This window comes from Camelina sativa, chromosome 20, assembly GCF_000633955.1.
Source record: "Camelina sativa cultivar DH55 chromosome 20, Cs, whole genome shotgun sequence".
NCBI classification, from domain to species: Eukaryota; Viridiplantae; Streptophyta; class Magnoliopsida; order Brassicales; family Brassicaceae; genus Camelina; species Camelina sativa.
The window spans coordinates 5,172,631-5,191,621 of record NC_025704.1 but is presented as its reverse complement, the minus strand read 5'-3'; the positions used below and the strand labels follow the sequence as shown (position 1 = coordinate 5,191,621).

The window sequence follows — 18,991 nt, the reverse complement described above, 5'->3', positions numbered from 1 at the left end:
CTTAGCGCCACCGTCGAGTGTATGGTTTTTACTTTTTTACCCCTCTTTCGTAGTGATAATAAAGCTCACTCAAGAACTGTTTTATGCGATTGAGATCATATTTTGTTTTTGCTCCTTTGGTTTTTTGAATTTTGTCATTGTTCTATCGTTGCAGATGAAGAAACTGGTTGGTATGATGGTCAGGTTACGATTCGTCTCTCTCTGTATTATAAATTAACAATCGAAGCTCTGTACAAGATTTAACATTTGTGTTGGTTGTTCTGAACAGGTTTGGGTGAAAACACCTCAAGTCTTGGCACGAGACCGTCTTCTTGGATCTTTCTCTGTAAGCTTTATTATCATCCATCATGAAACATAGCCTTGAATTTGGTTTTTTTGAATGGTCCACTGTATGTGACCTAATTCAGGGATTTGATTAGATTTGTGTATGTGTGTTGTGTTTTCAGGTAAAACCAATCCTAGCGAGATTGAAAAACACGTTAGTGATTCTTGGATTATCGCTCATTCTTGTCATAAACCTTGGTGATTCTCCAATTGCAACGTCTTATAGAACATACAAGGATCCTAGGGACAGATCCTCACTACCGATCCCTGGAGCTTACAATGATGAAACTGCAAGAACGTTCGAACCAGAAGCTTTTTGCGGTGAACCTTCTTCTGATCTTCTTTGATATCTCTCTCTCTCTTCATCGATCTCACCGCAAAAGACATACAGTGAGTTCCTGAGTAGTAAATATGTATATCTGTACATTCCTGTATATTTCGCTAAATTGGATGTAAGAAAGACAAAAAGCCAATCTTGATGAATCGAAAAAACTCATATTACAATTTGGATTCAAACTAATACTTTCTAACTTTCTAGGCGCGGTCATATTTCGATTTTTGAAAGATGTCACATTACACTCTTTCATCTCTACTAAAAACTATCATATTATTTGCCTGCAAAATGTCCACCAAGAAATTGAACTTGTTACGCTAAATCGTAGTTTGAAAGTATATAATTGATTACACTATTTCGATCCTATGTCACTATGTGCATGTTCGTTACGCAATCTATCTCAGATTTTATTTACAACTCATTTTTTTTTGTGCTTCTGAAATTAGTTATGGTGAGTCTGTCAATCGGATAACTCAACTTTGACAACGTGAAAAATCAATTTCAGGCGATAAGAATTTTCCCGAGTCAAAACACATAATTAGTATATTGTAACAAACGTAACTAATTTTGCTTACAAAATCCAGAACGCCCTTTCTATTATTGTCCGATCATATCAATAAGATATAGCTTGGTTTTAAATATATATATATATATATATATATATATAGCTAACAACTCAAGAGAGAGGAGAGCATCGGAATAAGAAAATGGCCGAGAAAATGAAAACCCTAGCAATATTGTGTCTTGTTTCCCAAGTAATCATTCCAACCGTAAACTCAGCAGCTGCTAAAGGAGGTGTTGATTTTTCTATACTCATAAAAAATGAGATGTACCACGTCACAAAACCGTCGGTGTTCTACAATTGCCGATCACCAAAGAAAGACATCGGATGGCGCAAATCCTTCCCATCCTCAGAGTTTGAATGGGAATTCAAAGTTCCTCAGTTTGGTAATGGCGTGATGGTTCACAAATGTCGTTTCCGGTCGAGCCTAGGAACAGCAAACTTTGAGATCAGGACGTTGTCTACTACGGCGATGCTATGCGACGGACAAACATGTAAATACTCAATCAGACCTAATGGGATTTATTTCATTGGTTACGAGTTGTATTCTCCTCATGCTATATTCGGAAGGTATTTTGAATTTTCGAGGCCCGTCGAGAAACTAGTTGAGCCATGGAAACCATGGTCGCCGCAACAACTCAAAATTATGCACGGTAGAGTGCATCCAGAGCCTGATTCGGATGAAGAAGACGATGATTGAGAGATCCTTGCACTACATCAATATGTTAGTAGCCTGAGGTCGTTAAGGAAAATGTGTATTTTTATATAGTTGATAAGAGCCTGGTTTGTGGAAACATGAAGGGACTCTGGTAAGAGTCCTACTAGTGACTGCAATTTACATGAATGTCCGAGACTCCTTAATTATATATATAAGAGATTCTTAATCAGTGGTATAATATACTCCTTAATTATATTCTTTTTATATATAAAAAATTCATTTCTTTGTATTAACAATATATCAAGATTTATAACCATTATGCGTATGCTTGGCTCAATCGTAAAATTGGAAATTACTGTTATGCTATATATGCCAATCATCTAATTTATCACATACAAGTTTCTTATCCTATATTCTATCCAAAAATCGTCGGTAATTTGTAATTAATCATTCGGACGATAAATTAAACCAATGTCTACAATTACAAATGAGCTTCTATGTATTGTTAAACCACGTACCTATTGGCATTAACACTCTAGTTTTGGATTTCTATAAAAGTAATCAATAAACATTAAACAGAATCTAACAGCAAGTCTTAAGTCTTAAATCAATGTAATATGATCTGTCACATTCTTCCCTCAAAAGTCAAAACCCAACATGATGCTAGCGGTGACCGGTTTAACTGATCTAAAGATAGGCTGAACAGAATAAACAAATTAAAGACCCGGTTTAATTATTCCCCACATCCAATTCAAAAGTCAAAACTATGAGAAAAGAAAAAAACTGTTTAATAAAATATCCAAATCAGAAACTAAAATCTCCAAAAATGTAACAGAAACGCCATATTTACAAAACCTATGTGGAAAACATTAATTCTCTTATAACGACTTCATAGCAGAGAGGTTTGTTAAACTTCTTACGAAACTCATTGACCATATAACGTCCAAAACCACTACCGTTATTTTTGTTGTTGTCAAACAAGAACCACTCTCCCGTTTATATAAAACCCTCATAAACCAAAATAGAACTGTTCAAGAGAGAGAGAGAGAGCAATGGGGTTCGGGTTCAAGATTGTATCAACATTCCCATTAGCCACCGCATTCACGTGGTGCCTTCTCATAGCATCATCATGCTTTCTATCCACAACATCAGCAGCACGGTTCGAGATAAGAAACGAGATCGCTAGACACCCAGGACGAAACCGGAGCCTCGCTTTTAACTGTTGGTCGTCGAATGACAAATTAGGCATGCATGCTCTCAGACCGGGACAATCCAAAAGCTGGTCGTTCAAGGCAGTATTTCTCAAGATACCGTATCTCTACACATTCTTTGAGTGCAAATTCTTCACCGCTTTTGGCTCCCCGAATGGTCAGACCGCTACGGTTTTCGCCGGGGAGAGATCATTCAGGTGGAACTGTGATGATCAGGAGGAAGAGTGCATTTGGGTGGTGAAGAGAGATGGGTTATATTTAAGGAAGATCACAAGAGACGGTACAGGCCAAAAGCTTTATGAAGACGAATTGAGTATGGCTTGGATCGGCGGTACTAACTACCACCCGGTACCAGAGAGCCCATAGTTTTTAATACTTCCATGTCCGATTCAGGATATACATTAAAAATCTCTATATATTGTAATGGATAACAAGATACAGACTTTTAGAAGAAAATGAATACAGTTTATGTTTCTTCCTTTTTTATGTAAAATTAGCAAATCTGAGATCATTCCACAATCAAACTCCAACAGGGGAAAGAGTATGATGAGTTCATCCGGACATGGATGATTACAGTTAAAGTACCTGAAATTTCGTATTTGCTTAAGCTCCATATTTTGGGGCTTTCCAAAGTTTGAAAGCAACTTCATGGATGAACCGGTCAGCCGGTATAACAAGATTTCCAGAGAGCTATGACAAAAAGAGAAAAATATAAAAACTTGAGACAAGCCATGTTGAATTTAACAGCGGAACTTGCATTAGATAGAAACCATACCTTTTTGAGAGCTTCAAATGATAATGTATCAACCAAGTCTTTCCGGGTCACAGCATGTTGCCACTGAGCTACCAACATAGGACAGTAGTGCCTGTAGGTTGCAAGAATGACCAAACCCATCAAGAACGAAATGATAACTTCATAAACCTTTTGATCAAATTCATTGCAATATTCAAACTCTTACCGAACATCATCCCGTGTCTTTTCACCACGCATGGTGTAGCTCTGACGCGGTACAAGTCCTGCAAATGCCGGGTTCATGTCTTGTTGCGGAGCATTGACAGGAAAAACTGAAACATCTTTGTCTGTGACAGAACCATAGCTGAGAACAAGAGACAGATGCAAGCGCGATACAATCTCTGAACCAGGTTGAGCCATTCTCATAATACTACCAACCAAAGAGTCAATAACTCCCAAGTTGACATCATCAACCCCGATATGCACGAAAACAGAGTCGTATAGGGTCACATCCAAGCATTTTCCACCTTCAAATCCAAGCAGCCTCAGTAATTTAGATGCCGTAGCATCAGAAGGAACGGAATCACTCTTTTGGGATATTTCACTAAGTTGTAACACATCTAAGCCAATCAGTTTTCCGAAAGAAGTCAGAAGAGAATTGTCAGTTACTAAAGCAGCCTTGAGTCCCATAAACCTGCACCATAATATATGTGTCAGTGACATTAATGTAAAAAGTATCATCATCATCTGGATATACTCATCCATTGATTATCGAAAAGAGCATAAAACTAGAGAGATCAGATGAAAAGGCCAAACCTTTCAGCTAAAGTTAGGATTTCATTTTCATTTCCCTTTGGTTTAAGTCCACTCTGTTAAAGAAACAAATCATGGATTGTAACTTTAGTGTAAACACAAGAATCAATTACACACTCAACTCAATGTTGATAGAATTAGTTTTAAAAGAGTGAAGAATCTCACAGCAATCGAATAAGCTTCTGATGCATCCAACAAAAGGGAGAATTCTCGAACTATCCTTTCGTTCTCAGTTTCTGCAAAGTAGAACAACACCAGAGTGAATATCTCACAAGAAGAAAGTCAAAGCAGAAGCAATGAAGCACAAGTGACCTCAAAAAATCTTAAGAAATTGGGTCAAGTTTAATTTTTTTCTATCTTCTTCAATAGACAATGACACTAGGTTGGCCAGTTAGATCAATGCAGTGGAGTTTCATATAATAAACTCTCAATCGAATCCAAAGGATCTCATGTCTAAACCGGTTCAATTCTGATCAACACTAAGAATCCTCACTAAACCAGGAAGAAATCGAATCTAAGTGCAAAACACGTAAAGCACCAATTTTAATCAAAAAAATCTAGACGAATCAAACGAAAGTAACCAAATTTATGAAGATAGTGAGTGAGACAGAGACCTGAAGGCGCATGAGGAAGACTCAGAAAGCCACAGCTAGCTACGGAAGCGAGAGAATGGATGTGGGTATTTGACATATCGACGAATCGAGCCGAGCCGTCTCCGTACAATACCAACGCTCTGCTTGCTTTGTCCGCCATTGTTGTCAAAGGTAGAGGGATCCTGAGACACTGAGATATAAAAATATAAAAAGAGAGAGGGGAATATTTCCTATATATATATATATATATATATATATATATTTTTTTTTCCTTTGTTTTTTATTTATACACTTTAAAAAAAATATTATGCTTTTAGATTAAAAATATAAAATAAAAATAATTAGATTAAAAAATTAATTAGATAAAAAAAAAAGATATTATGTCTTAATCCAAAGCAATAATAAACAAGAAAGACCCATTCATATATGTATAAATCTTCCCACATGGTGTAGACAGTTTGTAATAATAATACAAAGAAACATCATCCGATAATTATTATTTTTTAATACAAGATAACTACTATATAGTAAAAAATATACACTATAGTATAATAATACCTAAAATAAACAAAAAAATAAAAGTTTAATAACAAGATAATAAATACTATATAGTAAAATATATACTACAATATAGTCCCCTAGTCTATATGTATATAAAATCTTATATGGACTAGTTGTTGACCACAGGGACTGCAGCAAATCTCTCTCTTTTTCCCTCCCCACTCTCGATCGAGAGACTCGCGACGGTCGGTACACTGGTTCTTCTGCTAACCGTTTGCACCAGACCGGTTTAATATCAGAATCAGTTCTTCTGCCATGGTGGAAGGAGGAGGAGGAAGATCCTCTGAAGTCGTTATCCACTTACTTTTACTCTCACTCTTCCTCTGCTTCTCCGTCGCGTCTCCTCGATCTTTCTCTGATTCGGATCTGTTTGAAGAAACCGTTTCCGTCAACTCCTCTTCCGTCGTCGCATCTCTCAACGGTTCTTCTTCTCTTGTTGTTAAACCCAAGGAAGGTAGCTTCGCCGACATCATCGATCGTGCTCTCGAGAAAGAGTTCAACGAAAGCGACCAGAATGAAGGTTACTCTCTTTCTTTTCCCTTTTTGCTACTTTGAAATGGCCATTGATGGACACTAGAATTGGTCTAGTTTCTGAGCCTTGACTCGTTTTTTGATTGAATCATTCAATTCATGAGTTAGATCCTGAATTGGATCCGTGATCCATGGCCAAATTGGGAACTTAGATTAACCCCTACATTCGCCTTTCCTTTTTGGGATTTTTCTTGATCTCCAAATGTGGGAATAGTATATGCTTCTTCTAGATCGAATAACGAGATACATTTTCGGATTGGTTTCCTGAAATGGGATAGTGCTTCTCTCTCTATCTTGTCTTCTTTACCCTTTACTACTCTCAAATTATTTGTTGTTTTCTGATCTTGTTGTTGTTATATTCATGGCAGGGGCTGATCCTGGAAGCTTCAACAACAGTGTAGCTGGACAGCAGGTTCGTTTAATACTAGTATATAAGCTGGATAACAGTGTATCATGTCCTTCATTAATATAGGAAATTCAAACAGTTTCAAAAACACTCCTGTTTCTTTTACTTGGAATTATAGTAAAAGCTTGTTTTTTTTTAGATTTTGATCCTGTCTCTCATTTATTGTATAAGATGAGTATCTGAATGTGAGGTTGGTTGTTAACCTTGTGGTGATCAGGCTGTTCTGGAAACTGTAGCCAGAGTAAAGTCAACAAAGAAAAATGAGACTAAAGAGGAGAAGTACAATTCTATTCTACTTATCTTTTCTATTTCTAAAGTTTCTTTTACATGACCTTCTATCATGTTCTATAATTCAAGATGTATTAAGAGTTTATCTAATTTACGGTAGGCATTTTCAACTCCATGACGTTTTCAACTTGAACAATGAAAACAGAGCTGAGGACACTCCTACTCTGATTGATCGAAAAGTAAGTTTTTTGCACATGAAGACTGAGTTTTGGTTTGTTGTATTAGTTCTTACTTGGCAATTTTGGCGTTGTGTCAGGACAATGTCTTCATCATATCGAATTCCAAGTCAAAGTATCCAGTGTTGCAGCTAGACTTGAGGCAAGATTCTTGGTTTTAAGTAATTTTTTTTTAACATGATTCTGTGAAAACAAAACTCTGCAATCCTGAATTAATCATCTGACTTTGCTTCTTATTGTACAGACTGATATCAGACCTGGTGGTTGTTATTGTATCTGCAACTTGTGGTGGTATCGCCTTTGCTTGTGCTGGACAGCCGGTCTGATTTTCGTGCTACTCCTATTCTCTTACATTATAAATTTAGGTGTAAGTATGATGTCTCGGTATTCTGATCGTTGTTAAATATTTTGTGCCTATTCAGGTGATAACTGGATATTTGCTATCAGGATCAATCATCGGGCCTGGAGGATTGAACCTTATCAGTGAGATGGTCCAGGTATGCTATGTGTTTGACGTCAAAAGATTTGAGTCTTTCGTTCAGTCCAAATAACTTTGGTTGATAGATTCCTCTTATGGTCTCGAATGCTTAGTTAGGTGGTCAGCATTAGTTTACAAACTATTTTCTACTGAGGGTCTTTGACTAAGATATTGCACACAGCAAGACAGGAGTCTTTGACTTGGAACTCTTTCTTCTGTGTGTTAAAACAAATTGAGTTTTTATCATCTGTGTATGCATTAGATAGACCTTGATTCGTCTTTGAATAGAAAATCTAAAGCATTCGACTGCCGCCGAGATGAGAATGTATTTTTTTATATATACATATAATGCAATCCTACATGTGGTTTTGCGCTTTCTTTATTTATGTAGGTTGAAACAGTCGCCCAGTTTGGTGTGGTATTCCTGCTCTTTGCTTTGGGTCTAGAGTTCTCCACTGCTAAGGTGAGATCCCTCTTTGATTTACTTAGTGTTGTAATCAAATGTTACATAGCAAACATTAGCACCTTTCCTCTTCTATGTAGCTTAAAGTTGTTCGATCAGTTGCTGTTCTGGGAGGCCTTCTTCAAATTCTTTTATTCATGTTCTTGTGCGGAATCACAGTGTCGGTGCGTCATTTTTTGTTACTGCTTTCATATTTAGTCATGGACAATCGAATACCTCTATTCTATGTGCGACATTTGGGTAATGTAGCAAGAGTTTTCTTTGAAAGTTATACTCTCTGTGACATGTTTTGAACATCCTGTTTGCAGTTATGTGGTGGTAAACATTCGGAGGGGGTATTTGTAGGAGCATTTTTGTCAATGTCATCAACTGCTGTGGTAATTTCAGTTAACTCTATAATGCTTATCTAACCACTTCCATTAGCTGGCTTTCTTTTTAATATCGTTGGTTTTGTATTCGTCATGCGTTTCTGCCTTGAAACTATAGGTGCTGAAGTTTCTCATGGAAAAAAATTCAACTAATTCTCTTCATGGCCAAGTTACAATTGGAATCCTTATTCTTCAGGTACCTGATTGTTCTTTACATCAACATGTAATGTCCATTGTTTTTCTAGATCATATAGTGTTTATATGGCAGTCAAACAGTGACCATTTATTGCAGAATTCCTTTTCAAATGATTTGGAGGTTTGATTTTACCATCTGTTTCTAGGACTGTGCTGTGGGTTTGCTGTTTGCGTTGCTTCCAGTTCTTGAGGGAAATTCTGGCATTGTCCATGGAATGTTGTCGATGGGAAAAGTGTAAGTAAAGACTGGTAGAGTTTTTGCTCTCAAGGCGCATTCTAAAGTTAATCATGCCTTTACTGTCTTTTGTCTAGGGTGGTTGTGTTGCTTTCGTTTTTGGCTGTTTTGTCAATATTATCACGGACATGTATTCCTTGGTTGCTGAAGCTAATGGTCAGCTTGTCCTCACAGGTACATGATATTCCTCTCAAGATTCTTTCCCCTATCTTCCGGTCCAATAAATCAAATTTGTAGATTAACCTAAAAATTTTCTTCATCAATCAGACAAATGAACTCTATCAGTTAGCAGCTGTTGCGTTTTGTCTACTTGTAGCCTGGGTGAGTCTTACTTAACCTTCCTCTTCCTCATATACTTCATTGTCAGTATCCATTTTATATTATGTGTTCATCAAGATTATCATGTGTGCGTTCCTTCTCTTATCTGGTGTGTATCATTATGTCAGCATATTGGTTTATGATTTTTCTTTTTCTTTTTCTGTAATGGTAAGGTGGGATTAAGTTTTTGTCAACATGTTTGTTTTGACTGGTCTTTTATGATTTCAGTGTAGTGATAAGCTGGGATTAAGTCTTGAATTGGGTTCTTTTGCCGCGGGGGTCATGATATCCACCACTGATCTCGCTGAACATACGTTGGAGCAAGTACGTTTTGACCACATGTTACCAAAAAGGCCTTATTTTTCTCCTGTTTATATTAAATGAAGCTGAATGATATCCATCTAGTTTCTTTTTTTTCTACTCTCACAACTGTTCTTAGTGTTCTCTAATGAGAGAGAGAGAAAGAGAGTCAAAGTTTGATCCTAGTCTAGGTTCTTGTAGGGGGTGAATGTGATGGATAGGAAATAATGAGTTGACGAACTTCCAGTTTTAAAACCCTTTAACAGTCCATAGTCTAACTGAGACACTTTATATATATGCAGATCGAACCCATCCGTAATCTGTTTGCTGCGCTTTTCCTAGCCAGCATTGGGATGTTAGTTAATGTCCATTTTCTGTGGACTCATGTGGATATACTGTTAGCCTCTGTAATATTAGTAATTATCATAAAGACAACAATAGTTACAACCGTTGTCAAGGGATTTGGATACAACAACAAGACGGCTCTCCTGGTAAAATATTATGTCTCACATTAATTATGATCTGACATATTTGCTTTTCATATACTCTGTTCCTTACCATCCCGTGTCAAATTGATGCAGGTTGGAATATCTCTGGCTCAGATAGGGGAGTTTGCCTTTGTACTACTTAGCCGTGCCTCCAATCTTCACCTCATCGAAGTAAGTAACAAAACTTGCTCCTTCTTGGACCATACACATAGTAGGATTTAAGATTATATAAGGTATTTTAAAGAAAGAAGCTTAAAGTTATGAAAATTTTCAGGGGAAACTCTATTTGCTTCTCCTCGGGACAACCGCTCTAAGCCTGGTATGATCAGATAAATTTATGTTGCCACTTCTCTGTATGTGTTCGAGTAAGTAGCTGAGTTGGTATGGTTGATGGTTTTGGCAGGTTACGACACCACTTGTCTTCAAAATGATTCCAGCAGTTGTGCATCTAGGGATATTGTTAAAGTGGTTTTCTCCAGACAGTACTATAGAGGTAAGTTGGTTTGTTTTTTGGTTGGTTCATTCGTCGTTTGTATAATATATAACTAAATGAAATAGCCTCTTGGTATTGGTCAGAAAGGAGAAATCATAAGATCAGAAAGCGCTAAACAACGGATGATTCTAATGTCACGCCAATCCCACAGCTCCTAAAAACCAGAATGCTTCTTCTCAACTGAAGTTTGGTACACCAATTTTGACAAAAAGAAAACAAAAGCAAGCAAGCTGTATGTGGTAAAGAAGAAGAAAAAAGAGCCAGATTTTAACACTAACATTGTTTGTTTCCTTGGGAGTAACTAACCCACAAGGCCACAACCCATTGTTTCCATTGTAATTAGTATTGTTTCCTTTTTTACTTTTCTTTATGTAATCATCCGTCACGAAACAAGTTTGATTTTGTTCTCTTGTAATCATATACAGTATATACTCAATCTATACCACTGTACTTTTGTGCAACCGAAATTATATGAGAGAATAGAATCAGCTCGAAGTCAAAGGTTTTAGTCTGCTGGTAAACGAAAAAGCACTTTTGTCCCCGAATCAGCAGTCTTTTTCACCACTGTTTGATCAGCACAAGGACATACAATACATGTATGGTATTGAAAGAGAGCTAATTTAAAATAGTAAGGCGATTTTACTTAAATAATTTATTCAACCGAATGTACAGAGAACAAGAACAGCTACCAGAAAAATAAACCTTTAAAGACAACTTTTAATGAATCAAAATATAAGAGATCTGTAGTCTCTCTCACTCTACCATATATCAATTCCTTCCCCATCCCCTTTTCTTTACTCTTCTTACTCTCTCCACTATATATAGATGATCAATATGTCTGTCTATATCTACAGCTTAAATCATAACAGAGGAACAGCTCCAACTTCAACAGTGGTGATTTTATGTGGCGTATGATTCACTTGTTGTATATATAAATGTGTGTAGCAGAGGAGGCAGGGGCTATAGAGCGAGTCTTGTCTTAATTGGCTTGAGTTTTAAGCCCATGTTCTCAGGGGAGAGAAGCTCGGGAGAGATTCGGGTTGGGCTCAAAGGACTTCTCGGACTTACGCTCTGTGTCGGACGATACAAGCCATATCCCATCAAAAAGTATTCCATTGGTATTACCATCGCCTGTGGTTGTTCTTCACTTACCAACGACCCACTTCCCTGCACCTGTTATATGTAATATGATTTAGGTTCCCCATAAAAGCCAAAACCAAACTGAAGTTTGTTTCAAACCAAAACGTTAAAAAAGAGGCATTATATGTGTTACATTAAGGTACCTCGACTAATGCACCATATCGTCTGTCTAGTTTGGTGGTCATGTGAACGGCCTCGGAGTGGTACGCAGAATTTTCACCAATGAATATTAGAGTTCTGCATTGCAATTTCCTTAACCCTTCACTAAGATCCACTCTCCTGTTTCACCCAAACCACAAACATACTATTTTATCAGCTTAAGACTATAGTCTGGAAATGAAATCAACAGAGAAAAACTAGAGAATTACCCGTTGATTGCCTCAAGGAATCTCCATACATTTGTACTCTGCCGCTCACAAAGTAACTGGATAGTCAAAGATTAAACAACATGTAAATTTTACTTCTAAATGCAAAAGCATCGCAAAATTGCAAGAAAAGAGAAGGAAGATTTTACTAACTCTTCTGCATTCTTGAACAATATCCGATTCTGGAACTTGACCATTACCTCGAACTTCCTATGAGAACATATGTCAAAACTTTATCATTTGTTTAATCCGAAAGTAAAAAGAGTGTCTGCTTATGAGAAACAATATGAAAATTGTTACAAACTAATTTACAAGAAACCTTTGAATCCAAAACCATACCTTGCTGAAGTACCGTTTTAGTAACATTTCCTTAACCACTCCACACGTGCCATAGTAGTATAGTAAATTAGACATAACCTGCATAATGAGTTAAGAAAGATCTGAAATGAGAATTACTAGATAATCAAGGCCATAACCCCAAGCCAGGAAGAAAGAAAAAAAAAAACAAAGAAGAAAACTTTGTGAGGAAACAAACCTTATTGCACAACCACTCTGACCACGAAGGCGCTTGGCACAGTGGAGAGACGAGTATTAAGCCCAGAACTCTCTGCCTGTACTTCATCTGGAAGAATTAAGTTTTCAAGCAAAATTAAAATTTTGACATCAAGTTGAATGATAAGTGTAAGGGGGTGTACCGTTACTGTTACTTACAGCAAATAAGGTCAGAATGTAAGCTCCTGCAGTGACACCCATACACATTACTGCACCAAGTCTGGATAAAAGACAATAAGCAATAAATAAGTAGAAAAGTCATATTAGAATAAAAACAAAAAAAAACAGCCACTCTTTCTTCTGTGAGTCTCCAGAGAAAGACTTTTGTAACAAAGACCAAGATAGCGATGAGCTTCTAGGAAGTTTTAAAAAAAAATCACAAGTAAACATTATGTGTGAGAGATGAATTATTTACCCGAAAAAATTAAGAACCTCGACTATTTGGTCAGCTAAGTCATCAGCAGAGAGCAGAGGAGCATCAACACTGATTATCGGAGCTCCCAACTGCAATGACTCTTGAAGAAAACGATGTAATAAGGGATATGAATTTGCATATAACAATGGAATGTCACAGCGGATAAAATATACCAGAAATATTTAACAAAAAGTGTTAATGATCACAGAGTCGAGTTTTACCAACCTCATGGCCAAGAGGACTGATGTGATATATGCAAAAGTTGTGGAGTAACAAGGAACTAGCTTCAGGACAAAACAATAATCCTTGAAAACAGAACATATCTGTCAAGAACAAACAAGCACCAAATCAAGAAGATGCATTTCAATTTCTAAAATCACATTACTGAACTGTATAGCTGGGGAAGATGATTAGAAAAAGAATATGTATATGCTTACAGTTTAAGCCAATATCAGGATATGTGATAAGAGCAGGTTTATCAGGATCTCCGCAAACGGCAACACATACAGGGCCATAAGTAGTCTCCACAAGGTGTTCCTACAACAATAACAACAAGCAAAGAATTTAAGTCGGTGACTAAATTTTTCTATGAGAAATAAATGAGAGTAAGTAAATACTAAATAACATGCATAGAATTAGGACCACAACACACCACACCTAGTAGTAAAATTCATTCCCCTAAAACTAAACAAAGTAGCAAAGTTTCCTATAAAAATCAGAATTTGGTCAAAACACAAAAAGGGATCATTAAAGTTAAACCATTAAACAGTAGAACAAAAACCTCGTTATGGGGAATTTAATAGTAATGAGAAAAACGAATGTGAAAAGAATAAATTTTGATCAAATTAGAAAGGAAAAAAAAAAACACATGTTATAAATTAAGGTGTGTCAATTAAGCCATGAATTGCGGAAAACATGAGAAACCCAGAACATACAAAAATCTCAGGAACCTCACAAAAGAAAAAAAAAAAAAAGAAAAAGAAAAATCAAAAGAATCAGATAATGAACAGCACATTTCGTAGTTTTGGATAGGAATATATCACCACCGACACCAAAAGCTTCAAACAATACAAAATAACGCAGCATTGTTGTTCTTCTAGTATCAAACAATTCCAAAAAATTGCTATACAAAAAAAAATATTCATACTTAACCAAAAAATAAAATAAAGAAGAATCATCAGGGAACAAAGCAGCAAGCTCGAAGAATGCAGAAACCAAACAAAAAAAACAAAATCAATAAGTTTTATCATTTTTCTCCTATCTTCTTCTTCCCGTAATTTCTCTCAGTACAAAAAAAAAAGAAAGAAAGAAAGAAAAAAAAAATCGTTTTTTTAGAAAAAAAAGTGGTACCTGTCCTCCAAGAGACAATGCCTCCATATCAATGGAGACAGAATCGCTTGAATCCGCCATCTCTCTTCTCTCTCTCCTTCTCTATCTCTCTCTGTATATTATTCAAAACAAAAGAAACAGAGTATTATCTTTCCATGGCCTTCTTCTCTCTTCTTCTCTTCTTCTCTCCTCTCTTACCAAAACGATGGTTATTATCTTCGTTATTTTTCTTAGTTTATAAATAGAAAGGAAGGGACTTTATGTGAGAGACTATAATAATATTTAAAATAAAAATAAAAAAGAACCAGGAGAGAACTCGGTTTACGTGACTCGTATTGAGTCACCGACGGTCGACTCGGGTTTAATGTAGGACCTGCAAAAATCATATATATATATATATATAATCACAGGTGCTTAACTACATACCCTGATCAAATTCCCTTAACCTTAGTTAAATGAACCGACAGTTTTTAATTTTTTTTCTCAACCCCTTACTTTATAATTTATCTATTTCATCCCCAAATCGTGTCGGCAGCACTCTCAATTTAGGATGTAATACAGGGGGGGGGGAGTGGTATATAAGAAAATAGAGGGGCCAAAATAAATAATCTTCTTTTTTTCTTTTGTGAAAACAAAAAAAAAAGTCCGCACACTGTTGACTTTTTGACCGACTGGTTGAGAGACGGGGGCCAAGGTGGATGATATCCTCAGCCGTTGGATTTTAACTTATTTTTGTCGTTATTCCCCTTTTTTTTTTTTTTAAGATTTAGTCTTCTTCTTCTCCCCCGTTTTACAAAATATGAACATCGTGTAGTTTTCAATAGCTAAAAACGGGGTCCATTGCGTAAAAAGACTGAGAACACACATGTCGTTTTCTTGTCGAGTTTGGTATATGTCATTGGCATCCAACAACAAGAAGACCTCGTAGTAAATAAAAACCATTAGTCCCTTTTGCTTCATTATAAATTAAATCCAATCCTCCCCCAAATTAAAACTTTTCATATCTTCTTTTTTTTTTCCTAATTTTTTTTTTTATTAATTTGCATCATTAAATATATATAGAAACAAACAAAGACATTTACATCACTTTTTTTTAATAATAATCGTATCTGTTTAAAATTTATGGTTTTCAAGCTTTTAAACATGTTAATTAGCTTCATTTGATCGAGTACACAAGTTGTTAGCTCAGTAAATGCGAAGACTGAAATATGATAAATTTAATTTACGAATCTGTCGAACATAAATATATAAAAGCATAAACACATGTCAGTCTTATCTATAGTAATAATATTTCGACTTTTTATAATCAATGATAGTTACAAGTTAAAGATCTTTGAATTAAGTTGAACAAATTCTATGGAATATTCCAAAATCAGATGAGCAATACATATATACATTCAGTGGTGTTGTTGTGCTTATTACATTTGCTAATAAAATTCAAAAGTCTGTTTTTTTTTTCTCATTACATGATTGATTGCAATGGGACACGACAACTTAGCCGCACTTAACAATTTTGTTTAAAGATAATGAACAAAAAGTGAGATTAATTCAAAAGGAATTGCTCACACTACTACTCACCGAATAATTTGTACCTATATATTTTGTTTTTGAGTGCTAATTAACAACAAAGTAATGATTACATATTATTTAGTACAATTCTTAGCTCTTTTATCACCAGCATTTGTTTTCTTTTATCCTAGTATGTTTTTTTCATATGGAAATATTATAATGATTAACCCACCAACCACGTTTCTTAATCTTTACATTTAGGATACCATTTTGGCATTTTCGATATTTATATATATGTCTCTTGGTTTGACAAAAAAAATATATATATGTCTCTTGATGTTCTTTCTTTTGTTGAATATGCCTCTTGATTTTCGGTTTTTTGTTTTCTTTTTCTAAAGTTTTGTTCCTATCAATCAAATAATAATGATGACTCCTAGAAGACTTTGCAATCATGTAAATTTTTCAGTACAATGTTACTTTTATTGTAATATTATTATTTTTTTTTTGGATTTTTATAGTAATATTGATAAATGATTTTTTAAAAATCAACTGAATCTGGTCTTGTAGAAATAAAAGATATTTATTTTTAAAAGAACAGAATAATGATTTCATTTATTAAGCTACATCCATTCCATTAATAAAAAAATATTATATAATATATGAATTTGTATCAACCATTATACACGAACTAAAGTGTAAATATATTGATATAGTATTTTCTGATTATTTTTTTAAAAATTCTAGTTAAGCACATTTAAAAGCTTTAGCTACTTTATTTTCATGGAATAGATACATAATTTGAAAACAAATGTATATATCTATTTAAACATTTATGTTCATCGAATAAAATTTTAATTAAAAAAAAAAACAGTATAGTATGAGATGTTACTACCAAAAGATTAATTACGAAGTTAAGAAAATGGATCCAGGATAAAAAAAAAAAATATTTATTTTTGGAGATTTGCATTTCACCGATCAAACGATTGCACTATTTATATAAAAACTCGGATAATTTTTTTATACTTTTCTTAAAATGCCAGCAAATTTCCTTGCGTATGTCCGAAATCATTTAAGACACTCTCTCTATACAGACATATCTTTTTTTATAAGTGAGAAAGGCATGCAGTGGTTGTTTGTTTTTGATCAAATACGACTACGTGATCACAGTAAATGTTTCCCTAATTTCAGATCAAACGAAGGCACGTGTGACGCCATTACTCAAAACTTTAATTAAAAGCTTACCATTTGGTTAATACAATTAATACTAATACTTTAATTAGTTGCTGTCTCCATCTCGCCACCATCACTCATCAATCTAAATCTAGAATCATCTCATCATCATATATATGGGAAACTATACACGAATCTTCGCCGACAATATTTATGTAGTAGTAGTATGTAATACTTTTAGATACGTCCACACCACACGCAGAAAAAAAAACATACGTTACTTTTGTAAATATACAGATATAGCATTCAAAAAAAGGTGTACATATTTTTAAAAGTTACATTAGTTTTGTTTCTTACATTTATCTATAGCGACATTTCTTTGCTTTTAATCCAACTCATTACATCATGGCTATTAATTGGCTTATATGGAAGTTGTTGCACATATATTAACTACGTGTCTATTTGTAGATACTTCCATTAACTTCAAGTCTAAAGAAAATGAAGTTTGAAACTTTCGTACTCTAGTTCGAATTGAATCCAAACCATTATCAAATTTTGGAACTTTCCTGGGTTAGTAGACTCTTTTTTCTTCTTTAAGACGTGAACAAGGAGTTACTATAATTGTTTTTGTAATTTATGGTGGTTCATACGAATAACTTTTGAGGATTAATTTTCTTGTGGATTTCGGCAGATCATACTCTTATCTTTATTGAGTATGATAATATGTTAAAATCTTCTATTATTCAAAGTACTTATGATTTGGGTAATATGCCCTATTAAATTTACCAAGCCTCAAATCATTTCAAATTCAGTAGTGAATAAAAGTCTTTTTCATGTTTTAATGATTAGAAACATCAAAACGCACACCCAAACATTAAAACCAGAACACAAATAATCAGCGGCAATACATAACTCGTTTTCACCATTTATATTTTTTTATATCTCACAAGTCACAACCAAATTAGTAGTAGGTCATCTTTGGAAATTTATATATACTACAGTATTGTTGGGGTAATGAGCCATAACATAAGCTCACAACAGAGTTACACGAAAGGCCCATTAACTTTAACACTGACTGAGCAATGATGAAAAACAAAACCCATGAACAGAAAGTTTTTTGTCATTTTTAGCTTCCAAATTACAAAAAAGAAAAAAACTATAGAAAAAAGATGGCTAGCTACATGAAGTATAGTTGAATGCATGGTCACACATACCAACTATATTATTGTATACTCAACTACACAAAGTATATGTATTACATGGCCACATGCATGAACTATATGACGTCATGTGTTCAACACCATAGACATACAATCTAGTACACTGATTGATTAATTCCGGTGAAAACCGGTGTTGACTCCGGTGTTGGCCAAAAAAAAATTTCTAAAATTAAAAATAAAAAATAAGAAGTTATTATATTAAATCATTTATGGTTTGTATTAATTAAAAAATATTCTATTCAATATCTAAATATTTTATATATATTTCAAAAATATATCTTAAATGTAAAATAGAGAACTCAAACCTTAAAAAAATTTCTAAAAATTAATTTAACATATTGTATTTGTGCAAAAGAGGGTAAAAATGAAAATGTTCATATGTTAAAAGTAAATATTTTGAATTTTTTTGTTGTTGTTTATATGTTAATTCACTATCTAAAGATATTTTTAATATATTTCCTAAATATATCCTAAATGTAATATAGAGAACCCAAACCTTAAAAAAACAATTTCTAAAAATTAATTTAACATATTGTAATTGTGTAAAAGAGAGTAAAAATGAAAATGTTCATATGTTAAAAGTAAATATTGTTAATTTTTTATTGTTTATATGTTATTTTGAGTATGTAAATTTTAAAGTAAAGAGTGTCTAATTTTTTTTATAACAATTACCATGCAAAATTTAGAGTAAAGAGTCATATACTCAATCTTTTGCATATTATTTTCTAATGAAAGTAGTTGAATTTGATTTTATTGATTTTGT

The 18,991-nt window shown here is 34.4% G+C and overlaps 5 protein-coding genes across 7 annotated transcripts; 3 read left to right on the top strand and 2 right to left on the bottom strand.

Moving 5' to 3' along the window:
- Positions 1,366 to 1,920, top strand: LOC104772221. Its single transcript, XM_010496858.1, has one exon. It carries the CDS (start codon positions 1,366 to 1,368, stop codon positions 1,918 to 1,920), a length of 555 nt encoding a protein of 184 aa, XP_010495160.1.
- On the top strand, positions 2,197 to 3,473 carry LOC104769418. Its single transcript, XM_010493630.2, has 2 exons — positions 2,197 to 2,217; positions 2,904 to 3,473. Exons 1-2 carry the CDS (start codon positions 2,197 to 2,199, stop codon positions 3,453 to 3,455), a joined length of 573 nt encoding a protein of 190 aa, XP_010491932.2. The 3' UTR covers positions 3,456 to 3,473.
- On the bottom strand, positions 3,487 to 5,447 carry LOC104769417. Its single transcript, XM_010493629.2, has 6 exons — positions 5,250 to 5,447; positions 4,801 to 4,871; positions 4,639 to 4,691; positions 4,049 to 4,516; positions 3,865 to 3,955; positions 3,487 to 3,779 (listed from the first exon to the last, which is right to left on the bottom strand). The coding sequence occupies exons 1-6, from the start codon at positions 5,386 to 5,388 to the stop codon at positions 3,693 to 3,695; spliced, it is 909 nt and encodes a 302-aa protein (XP_010491931.1). The 5' UTR covers positions 5,389 to 5,447; the 3' UTR covers positions 3,487 to 3,692.
- On the top strand, positions 5,893 to 10,989 carry LOC104769416 (K(+) efflux antiporter 6). 2 transcript variants are annotated; one of them, XM_010493627.2, is made up of 20 exons: positions 5,893 to 6,309; positions 6,689 to 6,732; positions 6,944 to 7,005; positions 7,115 to 7,193; positions 7,271 to 7,332; positions 7,435 to 7,510; positions 7,613 to 7,687; positions 8,060 to 8,131; positions 8,212 to 8,295; positions 8,440 to 8,508; positions 8,618 to 8,695; positions 8,841 to 8,929; positions 9,007 to 9,103; positions 9,197 to 9,250; positions 9,476 to 9,571; positions 9,850 to 10,038; positions 10,129 to 10,206; positions 10,310 to 10,354; positions 10,439 to 10,528; positions 10,612 to 10,989. In XM_010493627.2, exons 1-20 carry the CDS (start codon positions 6,045 to 6,047, stop codon positions 10,684 to 10,686), a joined length of 1,779 nt encoding a protein of 592 aa, XP_010491929.1. In that variant the 5' UTR covers positions 5,893 to 6,044; the 3' UTR covers positions 10,687 to 10,989. The 2 variants fall into 2 exon arrangements, with proteins under 2 accessions (XP_010491929.1, XP_010491930.1); XM_010493628.2 differs by lacking the exon at positions 8,212 to 8,295.
- On the bottom strand, positions 11,155 to 14,688 carry LOC104769415 (pollen-specific protein SF21). 2 transcript variants are annotated; one of them, XM_010493625.1, is made up of 11 exons: positions 14,351 to 14,688; positions 13,438 to 13,537; positions 13,226 to 13,323; positions 13,001 to 13,098; positions 12,745 to 12,805; positions 12,569 to 12,655; positions 12,373 to 12,450; positions 12,187 to 12,243; positions 12,037 to 12,092; positions 11,812 to 11,947; positions 11,155 to 11,701 (listed from the first exon to the last, which is right to left on the bottom strand). In XM_010493625.1, the coding sequence occupies exons 1-11, from the start codon at positions 14,408 to 14,410 to the stop codon at positions 11,489 to 11,491; spliced, it is 1,044 nt and encodes a 347-aa protein (XP_010491927.1). In that variant the 5' UTR covers positions 14,411 to 14,688; the 3' UTR covers positions 11,155 to 11,488. The 2 variants fall into 2 exon arrangements, with proteins under 2 accessions (XP_010491927.1, XP_010491928.1); XM_010493626.2 differs by having other exon boundaries at positions 13,001 to 13,089; positions 14,351 to 14,687.